Source organism: Lycium ferocissimum, chromosome 6, assembly GCF_029784015.1.
Source record: "Lycium ferocissimum isolate CSIRO_LF1 chromosome 6, AGI_CSIRO_Lferr_CH_V1, whole genome shotgun sequence".
Lineage (NCBI taxonomy): Eukaryota > Viridiplantae > Streptophyta > Magnoliopsida > Solanales > Solanaceae > Lycium > Lycium ferocissimum.
The window spans coordinates 38,397,406-38,415,857 of NC_081347.1; the positions used below are offsets into that span (position 1 = coordinate 38,397,406).

The window sequence follows — 18,452 nt, forward strand, 5'->3', positions numbered from 1 at the left end:
CTGATAACGTGTTATGAAATAATAATAAAAGGACACGACAACAAGTGATATAGCCAAAGAAACTGGAGGGGATATTTTATTGCTCTTTCAAATTGATATATAAATGACCTGAATGAACTTCCGATTTATAGAAGAAAAGAATCTGTTGTGAGGCTTTTCAGGAAGTTGCTGCGAAGCTTTGCTTGAACTAATCTCAAGCTGCCTGCTTGATTGCAAGCCTGAGGAAGCTGCTGCAAAGCTTTTCAGGGAGCCGCTTGCAACCTACCTGCATGAGCTACTTGCAAGTTGCCTGCTTGATTGCAAGTTTATCCAGTTGCAAGCTTATCCAGGAAATCGTGTATTTCAATGGACATTCATAATACGGTGTATTTATAACAATGTATATATAATACCCAAGTACTCCAGTGAGTTGAATAGTAGTCGCTTTCTCTATTTCTTATTTGGATATCGTAATTAACAGAAATTAATTTAGAGTTGTTGTTTCTTGCAAATGCTTTCTGAAGCCAACTTGCCATTTATCATTGTGGTCTACCAGTACCAGCTCCTCCTTTCTCTAATTGACCCAATGGGAAGCCATTATTGTTTAAAATGTCCATTTAGAGAATATCTTCTGGGAGCTAATGCTACCCCTGCTAGGGAAGGAAGTGACATTCACCTGTTTTGAAGAGAAATACTACTAGGATTTTTCAAACTGAAATGCTTATTGTTTCTACTAATTCATATATGCAGCCAGTAAACTTGGAAGATTGTCATCTATACTGGCAGTTCTTGATTTGTGAAATTGGTTTTGGCGATTATCTTTAGGCTATTCTACATTTTTCCTACAGTAGTATTATCCTTTCGTAAAGGGATGGAGGCATTTTTGTGGAGAAGTGCCCAGCAGAGGTGAGCCCCCAAGACATTTCATCCTCCTAAAGAATGTGCTTATCTCAGTTTAAAAGCTAATAAACTTGAACCAATTCGCTTAATCAAGAAGTTAAGTTGCCCTACACAGTTGAACATCCAAACCTCAATCACGATTACCATTGCCTCTCCAAATGAACACAAATTCTATTTCACAGACAGAGTGATTCACCTTTTCAGATGTTAAACGAATAAATTTTTAAACTTAAAAAAAAAAAGGCACGAGTGAAAAATAGGAATTCAAGTTTCAGCCGAACGTCTAAACATAATGTCATAAGCTGATTTGCACATACTTATGAATTGCAATGAATCATTAACTCATCCGAGTTCGACTAACATTTGGTGCAGATGATTTCAGTAAATGGTAAGATTGGAATTTAAGGAAGACAAACTATTAAACATCATGGAAGATAAGAGTATTGAAGAAAACACAACACCTAGCTTCTGGCTACCACTACTACTACCCCAAACTTGGCCTTCTAAACCTTTTGTGCTACTGACCGGGGTAGCTATGAACAACTACCACCACCACCACTGCTGATGAGCACCAAAACAACTACCACTATCGCCGGCAAACCCACCATTCGATATCCGAAATCAAGCCCCAAAGCTTCAAGATTAGCTATGCAATGCACCGTTGTTGCTCAAGAATCGAGCACCTGAGGCTGGAAGCACAAAATAAGCTTTCAAAGGGCTCAAGTAGTGGCAGTTCCAGTATTAAGAATGTATGTAACAAACATGTTACCATAATCTTCTCGAAATACATAACTAATACAAAAACTGTTCATGTACGCCTTACAGTTGACTCATTATAAGCCACTGCGGGCAGATAAATATAGTACAATACAGTCACACGGGTTGTCCATGAAAGAGTAACAAAACGAAGGCGCCAATAAGATTTACATCTTCACCTGTCACAGACAAATATGTACATTGTTAAAACATGTAAAATTGGCCAATCAGGGGAAATGCCAAGACCAACAGAGAGTTAAGTTCAACAGCGCCAAAAATGTACAATTGCTTGATACAACTGAGACTTGATAGAATTTAGAACAAACCTCAAAGAAACGAAGTAAAAAATGTACTATAAATAATGAATCTGGTAATAAGATTTGAACATGGATTCATTCCGATCGACTGGATCTTTCGTAGAGACCAAGAACAAGGACGAGAGTGATAGGAAATTCGGGATAAAAAGTATATAAGTTTCTCGTTACACATAGAGGAGTGCATATTTCAGGTAAAACCGATAACCCCACCTGAAAAAACGTTATTGGTTTACCGATATCGGATTATTGGGTTAACGATTCGGTAACGGTTTAACCGATAACACGACAAGCATTGTTAAAATTATAATTTTACTCTTAGCTACACAAATTTTATTCTAATTTCATCTTAGTAAGCCTTCATTTTATGGTACAATTCTCTAGTATGATGCAGTTGTAATCTTGAAAATTTTGTTCCCTTTTTTTATGCTGAATATACTAATGAACGCTGAATCTCACTCATCAGTGACCAAGTATTGCTATAGCTATTTAACATGGTTGTTTTTCTCCTACAAGTTGTTTTCCATCCGTTAATACTTATTCAAAATCAGTAACAGATCAAAGTAAAGTAGCAACTAGCAAACTTGCAAAATATTAGTGAAAAATAGCATTTGGAAACATATGGCATTACTGGAAAGCAAGATTAAGAAATTAACATCTACCTCTAGGATATGTATCATTATCTGCTCCATTACTAACTTAATGACAGTTTATCACACAAACATTGATAACTTGTGGAATTTTTGATAAATGTTCAGCTCATATTGGTTGAACTGATAACCGGACCGTTAATCACCGAGAACCGATAACCGATATCTTATTGGTTCAGTTATCGGTTTAGCATATTTACAAACCGATGACACTTAAACCCGAACCAAACCGACCAATAAGCACCCCCAGACCCCAGTTACACACCTACAAAGAACTCATTGAAACTTCACTACTAGATTGAGGAAGAGGCAAGAAAGTTGAGCTATACCTCCTTCCTTCCCTTTGGTCGACTGCTTTTTCTTCCATTTTTCCATAGGAGGAAGGAACATCAATAGTACTAAAAGTACTCGACAGACAAGAGTGCATACTAGATACAAAATATGGTATGGCAAGATTTTCAATAAACAAGTGAATACCCGGTAGCAGTGATTGAATGGGTCATCGGAGAGACTGTTTTCATCTAATTGTGATTTGATTTGAAGCAGGTCCTTCAAACGAAGAAACTTCCCACGTATCCTCGATCTCTTTCTATATGGGAAAAATAGCTAAATGGTAAGAAGGAAGTGGCATCAGTGGAAGAGGAGCGTTACGATCTTGTTTAGCTTAGCTGCGATCAGTCCGCATTCCTTGGAGAGCTCACTGGAATTGTTTTCATCAAGGTTGAAGGAAGGTGCTCTGTTGATTTGTGAATATCTGATTATGATCAGATCTGATTTTGTAAGATCTTAATTGATCTGATAAAATCAGATCTGATATGCTATTGGATGTTTTAGGAAATTAGATCAAATAAAATCATCCCTTGATTATCAAATCTGCTAGAATCAAGGGATCAGATAGCTAGTTTGTTTGTTTGTTTCTACTATAAGTTTGTACCTCTACAGATGAATAAAGTATGTAACTTTGGTACCAAAACTTTCATGAGTACAAATTCAACAGGTGTGAGTTTTTGGATTATAGATTCAGGGGCTAGTGATCACATGATATGGAATTCCCATTTTTCTTGACTTACACTCCTTCTGCAGGAAATAAAAAAGTCAGAGTTGTTGATGGTTCCTTCTCAGCAATTGCTGGAAAAGGGACAACCAAATTAACCCCTCATTTGACTCTTTCTGATGTCCTTCATGTTCCAAAATTGTCTTGCAATCTTGTGTCCATCAGCAAATTGACTCGAAACCTTAATTGTCGTGCTATCTTTGACTCTACTTCATGTGTATTTCAGGACAAGGTCTCGGGGAGGACGATGGCAATGCTAGAGAGTCTTAAGGTCTCTATTTTCTTGAAGATGGTGACAAATCAGCAAATTTTAGTTCAACTAGTTCGAATTCTGTTCTAGTTGATACTGAAGTCATGTTATGGCACTATAGACTTGGTCATCCTAGTTTTCATTATTTGAAACTCTCATTACCTTAGTTATTTATGAATAAAAGTCCATCTTCTTTCCAGTGTGAATTTTGTGAAATGGCTAAACACCAACGCTCATCTTTTTCTTCCCAAAAATACCATGCCACAAAACCCTTCAAGTTAATCCATAGCGATGTTTGGGGACCTTCTAGGGTAGCAACTGTAAATGGAAAAAGGTGGTTTGTGAGTTTCATAGATGATCACACTAGACTAAGTTGGGTGTACCTATTGAAAGACAAAGGGGAAGTAAAACATATGTTTGAGGCTTTTTATGTTATGGTTGAGACACAATGAATGAGAAGATTCAAATATTTCGGAGTGATAATGGGAGAGAGTTTTTTACTGACCAGCTAGGCAATTTTTTCACTTCCAAGGGAATAGTGCACCAAAGTTCTTGTCTTGATACACCCCAGCAAAATGGAATAGCCGAGAGAAAAAATAGGCATCTTATGGAAGTAACCAGAGCCTTATTATTCACAAGTGGAGTCCCAAAATTTCTTTAGGGAGAAGCTATTTTGACAGTCACCTATCTTATTAATAGGATGCCTTCCCGTGTTCTAGATTTTAAAACCCCTTTCAGTATGTTCAAGACATACTTTCCTACTTCTAGATTGACTGCTGATCTAGCTTTGAAAGTTTTTGGGTGTAGTGTATTTGTTCATGTTCATGATCATAATAGGAGTAAACTTGATCCACGTGCTAAAAAATGTGTTTTTGTTTGCTATGCTCCTAGTCAAAAGGGATACAAGTGTTATGACCCAAATACTACGAAGATCATTGTCACAATGGATGTCACTTTTTTTGAATCTCAATTGTTTTTGGAACTCATCTTCAGGGGGGAGAAACACAGTGAAGATTCGAGGGATAATAAGGAACCTCTTGACCTCATGTGCGACAAACAAAATGATCCAGGTTTTATGATAGACACTGGAAATAGTACTTTTGGTAATAACAACCATGAGAAGGTAAGAGATCACAGCTTAAATAATGAAAATGAAAAAACTGAGTCAATAGAGCCTTTTCATGATACAATTAATGACAAGAACAGGGAACAAACAAGGGAATTACAGGTAGGAGAAACTGGAACCAAGAAAAAGAGATTAAATACCCTCATCAGAACCAAACGTCCAGCCCACAAGATCTCACTGAGATACAAGGTAATTCTCCAGAACCTAACTCTGATTTACCCCTTGTTACTTTAGACCTTGATCTTCCGATTGACAAACGTAAAGGGGTGAGAAAAGCCACCAACCATCTCATGTCAAATTTTGTGTCATATAGAAACTTGTCCCCTTCCTTTGTAGCTTTTCTTTCTCAATTATCTGGAATGGAGATACCGAGAAATGTGCAGGATGCTTTGAAAGTTCCCGAGTGGAAGGAGGCAATTCTAGAGGAGATGAACGCTCTTGGTAGAAATGAATCCTGGGAAATGGCGGAACTACCACGTGGAAAGAAAACAATGGGCTGCAAGTGGGTGTTCACTATCAAGTTTAAATCAGATGGGTCCCTAGAGAGGTATAAGGCGCGTCTGGTAGCAAAAAGGTTCACTCAAACCTACGGGAATGACTATCTCGAAACGTTTGCTCCAGTTGCCAAGTTGAACTCAATCAGGGTTCTTCTAACCATTGCTGCCAACCTTGATTGGCCACTTCAACAACTAGATGTGAAGAATGCATTCTTGAATGGAAAACTCGAAGAAGAAGTCTACATGGATCCTCCTCCGGGTTTTGAAGAAAGGTATGGACCTAGAGTGTGCAAGCTAAAAAAATCTCTCTACGGGCTCAAACAATCTCCAAGAGCTTGGTTTGAGAGGTTTACTCAGTCTGTGAAAAAACAAGGATACACTCAAGGGCAAGGAGATCATACCATATTCATTCGACATTCACTTGAGGGAAAGACAACTATCCTAATAATGTATGTTGATGATATCATACTTACAGGAGATGACTTGTTAGAAATGAAGAATTTAAAAAATCAGTTGGCCACGGAGTTTGAGATCAAAGATTTGGGCCAATTGAACTATTTTCTTGGCATGGAAGTAGCGAGATCAAAAGAAGGCATTATAGTATCATAAAGGAAGTATGTGCTAGATCTTTTGAACGAGACAGGGATGAGTGGTTGTCGTCCAGCTGAAACACCTATTGATCCGAATATAAAATTCGGATACAAAGAAGGAAATATAAAGTTGATGTACTTGTCACACACTCAGCCGGATATAGCTTTTGCCGTAAGCTTAGTCAGTCAATTCATGCACTCTCCAAAGGAAGAGCACCAGGAAACGGTCTATAGGATTCTAAGATATCTGAAAAGTTCACCGGGGAAAAGGTTGTTTTTCAAAAAAAAAAAAAAAAAACCAGCAAAGGAGCATTGAAAGCTTTACAAATGCGGATTGGGCAAGTTCTACTACTGACAGGAGGTCTATGTCTGGATATTGTACATTTATCTGGGGAAATCTCGTGACTTGGAGGAGTTAAAAGCAGAATGTCGTAGCCCGTAGCAGTGCTAAAGCTGAATACCGATCTATGGCTCATGGGATCTGTGAGATGATTTGGCTCAAGAAGATGATGGAAGATTTGAAAAAACCATTTGCTCTACCAATGAAGTTGAACTGTGACAACAAAGCCGCCATAAGTATTGCTCACAATCCAGTTCAACATGATAGAACAAAGCATGTTGAAGTGGATAGGCACTTCCTAAAAGAGAAGATTGAAGAAGGAAGTGTGTGCATGCCTTTTGTCCCAACAAATAAGCAGATTGCGGATGTTTTCACAAAAGGACTCTTTAAACCAAAATTTGAAATTCTTGTAAGCAAGTTAGGCATGACAGATATTTACATGCCAACTTGAGGGGGAGTGTTGATTTGTGAATATCTGATTATGGTCAGATCTGATTTTGTAAGATCTTAATTGATCTAATAAAATCAGATCTGATATGCTATTGGATGTTTTAGGAAATTAGATCAAATAAAATCATCCCTTGATTATCAAATCTGCTAGAATCAAGGGATCAGATAGCTAGTTTGTCTATTTGTTTCTACTATAAATTTGTACCTCTACAGATGAATAAAGTATGCAACTTTGGTACCAAAACTTTCATGTTCAAAAGGCATCAGTGGACTTTAACGAGTTAGCCAGCTCACCGAATGATAGGTAAATTATGGGACTTTCAGTAAACAATCCCTTGACTCAAGTCGTCGGAGATACCCAAGGCAGCTTTCAGTATCCTTTATACCCAACAGAACAAGAGTATACAGGTCCTGCTCCAATTTCTTCTCAAATGTTTATAAAAAATAACTAAGGGAACTTAGAATCTTTATTGTTTTCAGAAAAAGGTAACAGATTAAGGGAACTCGTGATCTCGAATTGTAATCTAAGCAACCTCTGCATTTCTGCACATATTGCAAGGATGTTTGACATAAAAGTCATCAAGAATGAAACAAACCAAAAGTAATATCATCTTTTCTTCCGAATGTGGCATCTTAATCATTATTGATCAAAATGCTACGGAAACATGAAACTAAGTAACAAACACACATGAAACTAAGTAACAAACACACAACAGTTCTAGATGAAAATGATATATTCTAAATATGTGCCGGAACAAAAAAACCATTCACAGATGGTCCAAGTTCTATACATCAATGGTTTGCTTCTCATGTACAAAATACATTCTCATCATTAAAAAGAACCATGAGAGTTTTAACCATTTTTTTTGTGATTTACAGTAGGATGAACTCTAAGAATAGATGCATGAGACAGGATATGTTGAGAGGTCAAACATTTGATGTCATGAGTGTTGGATAGAATAATCCAATACTCAAAGTTCATTTCCCCTATAAACATCGCAATCATACCATTTCTAATCTATAACAAGCAAGCACATTTCAAGTAAATACATATAGTTGCTTGGGTTGTTTCTCGTCTCAATGAATGTAACTCCACAAAAATAAAATCTCAACTCCAGGAACTATGAGGGTGTTTGGATTGACTTTTTAACAATAGCTTATAAGCTAAAAGCCATAAGTTGGGAATACCCAACTTTGGCTTTTAGCTTATTTTTGTACTTTCTTGGCCTAAAAGTAAGTGCTTAAAGCACTTTTATCTTTCCCAAACACCACAAAAAGTAGAAAAAAAGCTTAAAAGCCAAAAAAAAAAACACTTAAAATAAGCCAATCAAAACACCCTCTATGTCACTTTCATTTTACTCACAAAACCAAGAAAACAGAATGAAGATACCTCAATGTAATACACCTAGTGGTTATTCATGCTTTTGCTGATTCCTTCTCTCTCCAAGTTGCGAGGACCTCATCAGTTCTAAACCGTTGTGTGAATGTTGATTCCTCCATTGGAGTTGATGTACCATTCGCATACTCTAGGAGACCAGTATAAGCAATCATTGCTCCATTGTCAATGCAGTACCTGTCATCAGTTGCAAACAACTTGCCGCCCCTCTCAGAGCACATAATTTGCATCATCTGTTGCAAGCGCTCATTGCATCCCACACCACCAACAATTAACACATCTTTCTTATCACAATGCGCCATAGCTCGTTCTGTAATCTCTACAAGCATCGCAAACAGAGTTTCCTAAAAGAATTGGAGACCAAAAAAAGGCAATCAGAGCTTTTGCTTTTTTTGGATTCTAGAATCTTAAGTTGCTCGGACTCTCCAAATATGTTGCCGCACCCGTCGATACTTTTGAAGAGTCCGAGCAACATAGCGTAGAATCCGACCTTGCATAAAAAGTGGAAACGAAGACAGGAAGATTAGAAGTATTAACCTGCAAAGAGAAACAAAGGTCTGCTGGTGTGCACTCATTATTTTTCAGCTTCTCCTCAGCTGTGGCTTCAATGTAGCTCAGTATTCCACTGAACGACACATCCATTCCTTTTACAACATATGGAAGTTCAATGAACTTTTCCCCTTTCTTTGCAAGCTGATGAGAAAGGAAAAATGAGATCTCTGGTTAATTCCTTTAACATCTTGTGCCATTACAATAGACAATAGCATAAACCAGCTAGATTGACAAATGCAGGAAGATTAAAAAGCCAGCAACTAACAAATTATGTGAAATAATTTATACTAGGCCTCTTTTTATGCTTTCTATTGAGCCGAGGATCTTTCGGAAACAGCCGTCCTACCTTGGTAGGAGTAAGGTCTGCGTACACTCTACCCTCCCCAGACCCCACGCTGTGGGATTTCACTGGGTTGTTGTTGTTGTAATTTATCCTAGGCTTCGAATACAAGTTGGAGCTTACAGGCTAGACTTGAGGGAATATAAACACGCAACTGAGATGTAAATACACTAAAAAAATACATGAAGACTACAAATTTAGAATATACAAGGAAACATAAATCAAGTATAGCCATCTATAGTTAGGAAATAGGAACAAGATCCCTGTTTTCCAACTCCAACCCCTCCCACTGCAAGAAATATTGGATTACAACAACAACAACAACATCGCCTTTAACCCTGGAGCCAACAACTACATCTCTCTAAAGCCTTAAACATCCAAACAACAGATTCGTTCTGATGAAGAACTTTTTTTTTTTTTTTTTTTTTGATGAAGTTCAAACAACAGATTCTTTCCTCCACTGATTGATCATACTCATTGCCCTTTCTCTTAACTACTTCGGTTAATCCCCTTAACTTTTTCTCATTCCCATTTTTGGAAGAATTTAGTCAACAGCTTCTGGAGTATCACAAACAAAACTTTACGGTTCTTTTCAGGAAATAAGAATAGCCCTGCAGCTCAAATAGAATGACACTGTTAAGGGTGTGTTTGGTATGAAGGAAAGTGTTCTTAAAAATAAGTGATTTTCCTACTTATTTTCTGGTGTTTGGTAAGTAAGCAACAAATATTATCCCGAGAGCATTTATATAAAATCTAGGTAAACACTACAGGGGTGGGTGGGGGTGAGGATGTGGGGTTGGGATGGGGGGGGGGGGGGGGGGGACTTATGGAACTTGTTTTCCCAACTCCCACCACATAAGTCATTTTCCTAATTTTTAAGGAACTTGTTTTCCAAAACATTTTAACCAACCAAACATGGGACATTTGGAAAACACACCCTAAGATTGTAACTGTTTGGAGAGTCAAATTAGTTTTTCTTTGGCTGTCATTTTTCAAACGATTTTTAAATACTTTTAAACAAAAAGATTTGATAATATTTTTTGTATAATTTCTAAATATGAAAATCAAACTTCTAAAAAATCACGAAAGCATGGCCGACTATTGGGAGAAAATGTTTTTCAAAACATTTTAACCAACCAAACGTGGGAAATTTGGAAAACACACCCTAAGATTGTAACTATTTGGAGAGTCAAATTAGTTTTTCTTTGGCTATCATTTTTCAAACGATTTTTAAATACTTTTAAACAAAAAGATTTGATAATATTTTTTGTATAATTTCTAATTATGAAAATCAAACTTCTAAAAAATCATGAAAGCATGGCCGACTATTGGAGATGAGGTGACGAAGGCAGTGATCAACTTCTTTGAGCAAGGGCTAATGCCAACTCCACTGAACTGCACATCAGTGACACTAATCCTCAAGGTACAACATCCTGTGTCTGTTAAGCAGTTTAAGCCAATTTCCTGTTGTAATGTTTTGTATAAGATAATTTCCAAAGTTATCATGAAGAGAATGCAGGGTGTAGTGTACTTACTGGTGGACAGTGGTCAGTCTGCCTTGTCCCAGGTAGGGTAGGGTGATTACCGATAACATCATTCTTAGGCCCCGTTTGTCCATAGATACCAAAAAAAAAAAATCAGTTTTTTTGAAATTTTAGAGTTGGAGTTGGAGTTGGAGTTGGAGTTGTGTTTGGCCATAGTTTTTGAAATTGTAGTTTTTGGTGAAATGTAGTTGTAAAAAAGTGAAAAAAGTGAAATTTTTTGAAAAACAAGTTTTTTGAGTTTTTGGTATTCCGGAATACAACTTCAAGTTGTATTCGGAATTCTCATGGCCAAACGCTGATTCCAGAAAAAAGTGAAAAAAAATTCCGGAATAAAGTGAATAATTCTTATGGCCAAACGGGGGCTTAGTCATGAATTGGTAAAAAGGTATGGGAGGAAGAACATATCACCTAGATGTATGTTAAAGGTTGATATGCAAAAAGCATATGATTCCATAGAATGGATTTTCTTGGAACAAGTGCTAGACTGTTTAAATTTCTCAAGGAAGTTTATTAACTGGATTATGCAATGCCTTACAACTGTCTCTTATTCCATCCTTGTGAATGGGAAACCTACTGATCCTGTCAAGGCTAAGAGGGGGGTGAGACAAGGTGATCCCATATCCCCTTCTTGTTTGTATTAGCTATGGAGTATCTCACCAGACTCTTGAAGACCCTTCAGCATGTCCTGACTTTTAACTACCACCCCAAATGTGCTAAACTGAACCTCATTCAATTAGGATTTGCTGATGATTTATTGATGTTTTAGAGGGGATGTGGGCTCTGTCCAATTACTGTATAACTGTTTCAAAGAGTTCTCAAGAGGCTTCTGGCCTCAAAGAATGAGCTCTGTGTATTTTGGTGGGGTTGATATCACTATGCAGGACACCATTCTATCAGTGCTGGGCTTTTCTAAGGGAGCACTCCCTTTCAGATACCTTGGGGTCCCCCTCAGCACAAAGAGAATATCAGTAGTACAATGTAAACCTCTATTGGAGAAGATGTTGGGAAGGATTACTTCTTGGTCTACTAAATTTTTATGATATGTAGGCCGAGCACAATTAATCAAGAGTATCTTATTCTCTATCCAAACTTTTTGGGCTCAAATCTTTATGCTCTCAAAGAAGATCACTGAGATGATTAAGTCCATATGTAGGAGGTTCTTATGGACAGGTGGGATAGAGATATCTAAAAAGTCTTTATTAGCATGGAGCAGGCTGTGCTGTCCTTTATTTGCAGGTGGACTTAACTGCTTAGATATCATAACGTGGAATGAGGCAGCATTTTGCAAACTCTTATGGAATCTATGCTCTAAAAAGGATAAATTGTGGGTACAATGGGTCCATGCCTACTATGGGAAAGGAGCAGTATGGGAGATGCAAGCCAATACAGTTTCTTGGCTGCTTAGGAAGGTTCTGAAAATTAAACAAGTACTAGAAGGTGTTGGCTATATGGAGGCAGATCTGGTCCAAATGCAAAGCTTATCAATTCAGAGGATGTACAAGGTACAGAGGTAATTTCCAGAAAGTGACTTGGAAGAAACTTGTGTGCGCAGCAATTGGGGATCGCCTAGGTGGACTTTCATACTCAGGCTGGCAATCACTGGGAGTTTGTTGACTAGAGATAAGCTAGTACAACGGGGACTCAGATGATGCTGAGTGCCCCTTGTGTCACTCTACTAATGAGAAAATATCACACTAGCTATTTTTTTTATTTTTTTTTTTGATTTTGAGAATGGTAACAATTAATCTATATATCCACAGGTATAACTACATCCAAATGTGTAGTCCCCCTTAAAAAGTATTACAGCTTACATTGCCTTCCTATTTCCACTAAATTACAACCAGTCAATAGCTGTTAAAATATCTACTGTTTGATCTAACATTTCCTGTTTACACCAAAAATAGTAAATAGCTAAACAATTCATCTTCATTTTCTGCATGCTGCTACATCTCTGATTTCTCTCCGTCCAAACTGCCCACCATATGCTTGCTGGGACAATCTTCCATCTCTCCTCCTTCGCTGCATTACCATCTCTGTTCCAACACTTCATTACTGCTTTTATACTTCCTGATTTCACCCACTTGATTTTTTTCATTTTGAGAAAGAACTGCCACAACTGGTCTGTCACTTTGCAATGCAAAAAAAGATGGTTGACTGTCTCTACTTGTTCCCCACTAGCTATTTGAATGCAGAATATCAGCAGGGGTGTGGAGTAGTAGGTTGTCAAGATGGCAAGGGATCACAAGATCACCATTGAACTGGCAGAATGAAGTGGATTGGGCAACAAGACAGTGCAAGAGTAGTAGCACAACTGATATCTACAAAATGACTTTGGCAGCAACAGTATACTACATATGGCAAGAGAGGAACATGAGAGTATTCCAGCACAAGCAGAGAAATGAAGATGCTATTGTGAAGCTGATAGTGCAAGAGATTCATTGTAGAGGAAGCATTACAAGTAGGCTTAGTAGAAAGTTGTCTAGTTTGAATTTCTATCTTTAGGCTAGACTAGTTACTGGATTAGAGGCTCTGATGTAATAGGATGGAAGGATGAGGCTATTTAGCTCAGACTTCTAATTAGTTTGGATACTTGCTTAAGATTACTTTGGTGAATAAAATTGACATTTATTTGCCAAAAACAAAATGTGTTGTACTTCAAAAGTTACAATTTTTTTTAAGACGGATGAAGTAATAAAGAATGCATCACAATCCATTACCAACATCTAATATTCGCATTTATCAATCTATGATGCTCCTTTCTATTTGAGCTTCATCTAGTACATATCCTTTCATAAATAATATGCAATACACAGGAACATCTTTTGTGATGTTCCCTCTTCCGATTGTTCTCTCCTAATCAAATTTAAAACCTTCACTTCTTGCAAACGTTCCTTTCTATTTTAAGTTGACTAATTACCTGCCTTCATTTATTTAGATAGCTGGTAGACCAAAATTATACAATGTAACAATAAATTTCAAAAATTGTACAGGAAGAGGTAGATGTGGCAAAATTGATAAAAAGAGTGACAAACAAGCAGACTAGATCAGATAGCTGGAAATCTAGAATTTCCAGAGCCACCATAAGAGCTAAAGGAGTAAACACATGGTATGATATGCAGTGAAACATGATAACTAAGTGGTGGCTTAGATAACCAGCACTAATAAGTACCAAGATACACTGACAATAAAATCAATAAGAACCTAAGTACATTAGCCTACATTAAGGATAACAGCTAACAAGGAATCGCATAACTAGTTGCATTCCATTTTTCTTATACATAATAATCACTAGTTAGAGTGTAAAATAACTTTTCTTTGGCTAGCATTTCTTAAACTCTTTTTTGTACATATTCATTTGCAGATTGTTTTTAATATCTTGAAGTCCATCTTAATGTAGTTTCTGAATAAATATTTTATTTTTCATAGAACAAATGAAGACAAGTCCGAAATCAAACCAAAAAATTACTTTTAGGAAGTAGTTAAATTCACCTGTTCAATGTTGTACCCGGGGCTAGGATCATTGGACAAAGTAAGAACCCTAGCAAACCTATCCAAGCAATTCCCGACAGCAATATCAATCGTCTCCCCAAAAATCCTATACCGTCCCTCACTATACGCAATCACCTGAGTATTCCCACCACTCACATACAACACAACCGGATCAACCGCCCCGGTCACAACCCGACCCATTTCAATGTGGGCAACACAATGGTTGACCCCGACAATAGGTTTCTTCCACAGCTGAGACAGAACACGTACAACCACAGCGGATACCTGGAGCAGAGGTTGCAAAATTAGCCCATGAAAACATCACCCGCCCAAGTTTGACCCGCCCATTTATTAGCTCAGCCCATCAAAAGTTGGGCTGATATGTAGCCCAAATTGACTCATCAGAAATCTCGTCAATATAATTTCAAAAAAAACATTTTTTTATTTCAGATGTTATACATAGACATAATAAAAAAAATTATAAGGTACTAAAATATTATAAAGGAACAACTAAAACAATTTAAACTTAGTAAGAGTTGAGCATGTTGGGTTATGACCCGCAATTTAGCTCAGTAAGAGTTGAGCATGTTGGGTTATGACCCGCAATTTAGCTCATTTCAGCCCAAGTAACTTTTGGGCGGGTCAATATCCCGCCCATTTATTCCAAATATAACTGGGAATTTGAAAAACACCTAAAACCCTATTTTCACTTATAGTACATTGAAACAACCATATATTCTTGGCAAACACGATTTTATCTTAAACTCCAACTCCAAAATTCCAAATAAAGTGAAAAATATTTGGTTTTCAGGGCGAAACCCCTACTAAGTTAGCCCATTTTGAGACGTCTAACCTGGAGTGGGGCCCCCATACCGGGGCCTTTAGTGTAGCAGAGACAGTCTATTTGGTGGGGTGTTACTCCTGCGGTTTGTAGGGCGGATTGAATTAAGGGTAAGATGTGTTGGTGGTGGTGCTGAGCAGTTTCACGTGGGAGGAAACCATGGCCAGGTGGGGTAATGTATGTGTGGCGTGGATTAGAAAGGATTGTTCCGTCGATTGCTACTACTCCTACCCCTATTTTGTTGGCGGAACCCTCGAACCCTAGGGCTATCAGTTTATTCTCCTTCATTCTCAACGACCCGAGTGTTGTTCGCTCTGCTTGTATTTGCTATTCCTTCCCTGAGGAAAGCAAAGAGGGATTAGCGACCGGGACGGTCTTCTTCCTAAGTATTACTACTGCTAATATTTTAGGGACTTTAAGTTTAGAAAGAATAAAATGATTGAGAAAATGTAGTACTGTATTTTATTTTTAGTACCAAATAAATCACAAAAATCGGAAGTTTGAAATTGTACGTGAGTTTTTAAGCGGAGGGTAAAAATTAAACACCACCCCCAATAAGGCCAATCGTGCAAATTGCCCTTGTTTGATTGGTGGGATAAGAGTAATAATTTTAAAAAGATATGGAATTATTTTATCTCACATTTGATAATGGTATTAATTAGTTCCGGGATTACTATCTCATATACAAGGTGGAATAAAATAATTTCATCGGGTTCTTGCTTATCATCCCGCATGCATGGGGTGGGTGGCGGAGGGTGGGGGTTGGTGGGGGTGGAGTATTATGAAGAAATGAAATACGTAACCACGAAAAAATTACTAAATCCGTGATTATAAAAATTGGGTTTATTCATGGTTATTTCATCACGGAATTATAACGGGATTACAACACCATACAACATAATTTTAAAAATAATGAAAACAAATATGATTCCATTGAAAACAATAAATTAATGAACCACGGGAAACAACCATCCAGACAGGGGGTTAAAGATAGCTTGGAAGGGGTGGTCGAGCTCCTCTTTAATTTCACCCAGAGACTCTTGAAAGTGTTAGTTTTCTCTCTCTTCTGACTCCATTGTATTTATAGTTTTGGACCATATGCGATATCCATGAGCCACATTGGTGTCACATGAAATGACTTGGAGCACCTAAAGCTTCCCATGTGGCCCATGACAAGATCATGGAGGTGCTGAAATTTTTCTGGCACCCCATGCAATGGGCATGCGACAGGTGGCACCTGGACAGGTCCATGTGATGGTCATGCAATGACCTCTAACCTCACTGTTACATATTTGAACTTCACTCCGCATGACCTTGGACCTTTTTATTCTTTCGGGTTGAATTCTTTTGACCATCCTACCAAATCAATTAAGTTCACGACCACACTGTTAACAAGTCTTCGCTATCCTTGAGTGGGCCCCAAACACGTCGGGTGTGCATTAGTTACATCTTTTAAACCTATAACTAGACCAATTTACTTACAGAAAATTTAGAGGGCCTTACATGAACGTTTTTGGTTAAGCTAAGGAAGATGATGAGTAGTCATTGAGTGATGAAAATTATGAATTTTAGAAACTTTAATGTTGTTAAAAACCCATTAAAAGTGTGAGAATGGGACGGATGAACCTAGGTTGTCCTAAATAGATTGAACTGGATGTTTTGGATGACTTGAGCCAAAGATAATTATTGATTAAACATGGAATATACTAAATTTGTAATGATCGAATTAAGTTTGGTCATGTAAATTGAGCATTGACGAACTTGTTGGAGTTCACATTTAGCTAAAGGGACTTGATTGAGGTATGTTTAGATGTACCCTTTCTTAGGATTTCTTTTAACGTCCATGCCTTCAAAATGTTGGTTTAAATGCATCAATGTATTTTAAATTTATGTATGGTTGTGAAGATAAGTAATCATGCATTATCTATGCTTTAATATGTCTTGCCTTCAATGAAATATTATAAATTATGTGAGTGTTTATGATGTTTCATACATATGATTATGAAAAAAATGTGATTTCTCGAGTTCAAGGCGAAATGTATGAGTTTTAAAGTATGTTAAATGTTATGTTAAAACACTTATACCATGATCTATTGTTTGAGTGGAAATCTCGCTACTAGTGATATGTTTATACGATTGAGGTGCCAAATGATTAAAAAAAAATTAAAAAAAAATTGTGAGTATCCTTAGATAACTAAGAGGGTAGGACAAACGGATCTAAGGGCTATGGACATCATTTTTTTGCACGGATTGCCCTTCTTTTGGGGTGGTCTTTAAATTTTGCCCCTCATATTTGTGTTCTTTAAGTTTTGCCCTTCGCTTGGATACACCGAGGTTGGGTTCGAACCCCGCTCGGGCATAAAATAAAAAATAATTTCGCAAGACGGTTTGGGAGAGTGTATGCGGATCCAAACATACAATCTTATTGAAAAACCAAAGTTATGCGGAGGGGCGGACTTTGCCTTGAGACATTTTTTTTTTTTTTTTTAACTTTTTCAAGGCACACTTTTAGTTAAGGCATACTTTTGGTTATGCCTTAATTAAAAGTATGCCTATAAGCGCATAGTTCTTAAGGAAAATTTTGCCCCGTAAGGCAAAACTAAATTATGCCTCGAGGAAAAGTTATGCCCCCTCCGGCATAACTTTAGTTTTTCCTTAAGGAAGTTATGCGGAGGAGACGGACTTTGCCTTGAGACTTTTTTTTTTTTAACTTTTCAAGGCACACTTTTAGTTAAGGCATACTTTTGGTTATACCTTAATTAAAAGTACGCCCCATAAGGCATAATTCCTTAAGGAAAAGTTTTGCCCAATAAGGCAAAACTAAATTATGCGCTTTGAGGAAAAGTTATGCCCCCTCCGGCATAACTTTAGTTTTTCCTTAAGGAAGTTATGCCGTAGGGGGCAGACTTTGCCTTAAGACATTTTTTTTTAAAAAAAAAAAACTTTTCAAGGCACACTTTTAGTTAAGGCATACTTTTGGTTATACCTTAATTAAAAGTCCCCATAAGGCATAATTCCTTAAGGAAAAGTTTTATACATAAGGCAAAACTAAATTATGCCTTGAGGAAAAGTTATGCCCCTCAAGCATAAATTTAGTTTTTCCTTAAGGAAGTTATGCGGAGGGCGGACTTTGCCTTGAGACTTTTTTTTTTTTTTAAAACTTTTCAAGGCACACTTTTAGTTAAGGCATACTTTTGGTTATGCCTTAATTAAAAGTCCGCCCCATAAGGCATAGTTCCTTAAGGAAAAGTTTTGCTCCATAAGGCATAACTAAACTATGTCTTGAGGAAAAGTTATGCCCCCCTCCCATAACTTTAGTTTTTCCTTAAGGAAGTTATCGGAGGGGCGTACACCTCCTCGGCCACCCCTTGCGAAATTATTTCT

At 37.4% G+C, this 18,452-nt stretch overlaps 1 protein-coding gene across 1 annotated transcript; it reads right to left on the minus strand.

Moving 5' to 3' along the window:
* Positions 1–1,594: 1,594 nt before the first annotated feature.
* On the minus strand, positions 1,595–15,404 carry LOC132059653 (uncharacterized). Its single transcript, XM_059452337.1, has 5 exons — positions 15,081–15,404; positions 14,228–14,512; positions 8,840–8,995; positions 8,297–8,646; positions 1,595–1,814 (listed from the first exon to the last, which is right to left on the minus strand). Exons 1-4 carry the CDS (start codon positions 15,354–15,356, stop codon positions 8,323–8,325), a joined length of 1,041 nt encoding a protein of 346 aa, XP_059308320.1. The 5' UTR covers positions 15,357–15,404; the 3' UTR covers positions 1,595–1,814; positions 8,297–8,322.
* Positions 15,405–18,452: the final 3,048 nt, after the last annotated feature.

Coding starts and splice junctions, on each gene's coding strand:
- LOC132059653 (XM_059452337.1), bottom strand. CDS start 15,356: ATGAAGGAGAATAAACTGATAGCCCTAGGGTTCGAGGGTTCCGCCAAC. Junction 8,996..14,227: donor CCGGGTACAACATTGAACAG/GTGAATTTAACT, acceptor CTTTCTCATCAG/CTTGCAAAGAAAGGGGAAAA. Junction 8,647..8,839: donor ACCTTTGTTTCTCTTTGCAG/GTTAATACTTCT, acceptor CAATTCTTTTAG/GAAACTCTGTTTGCGATGCT.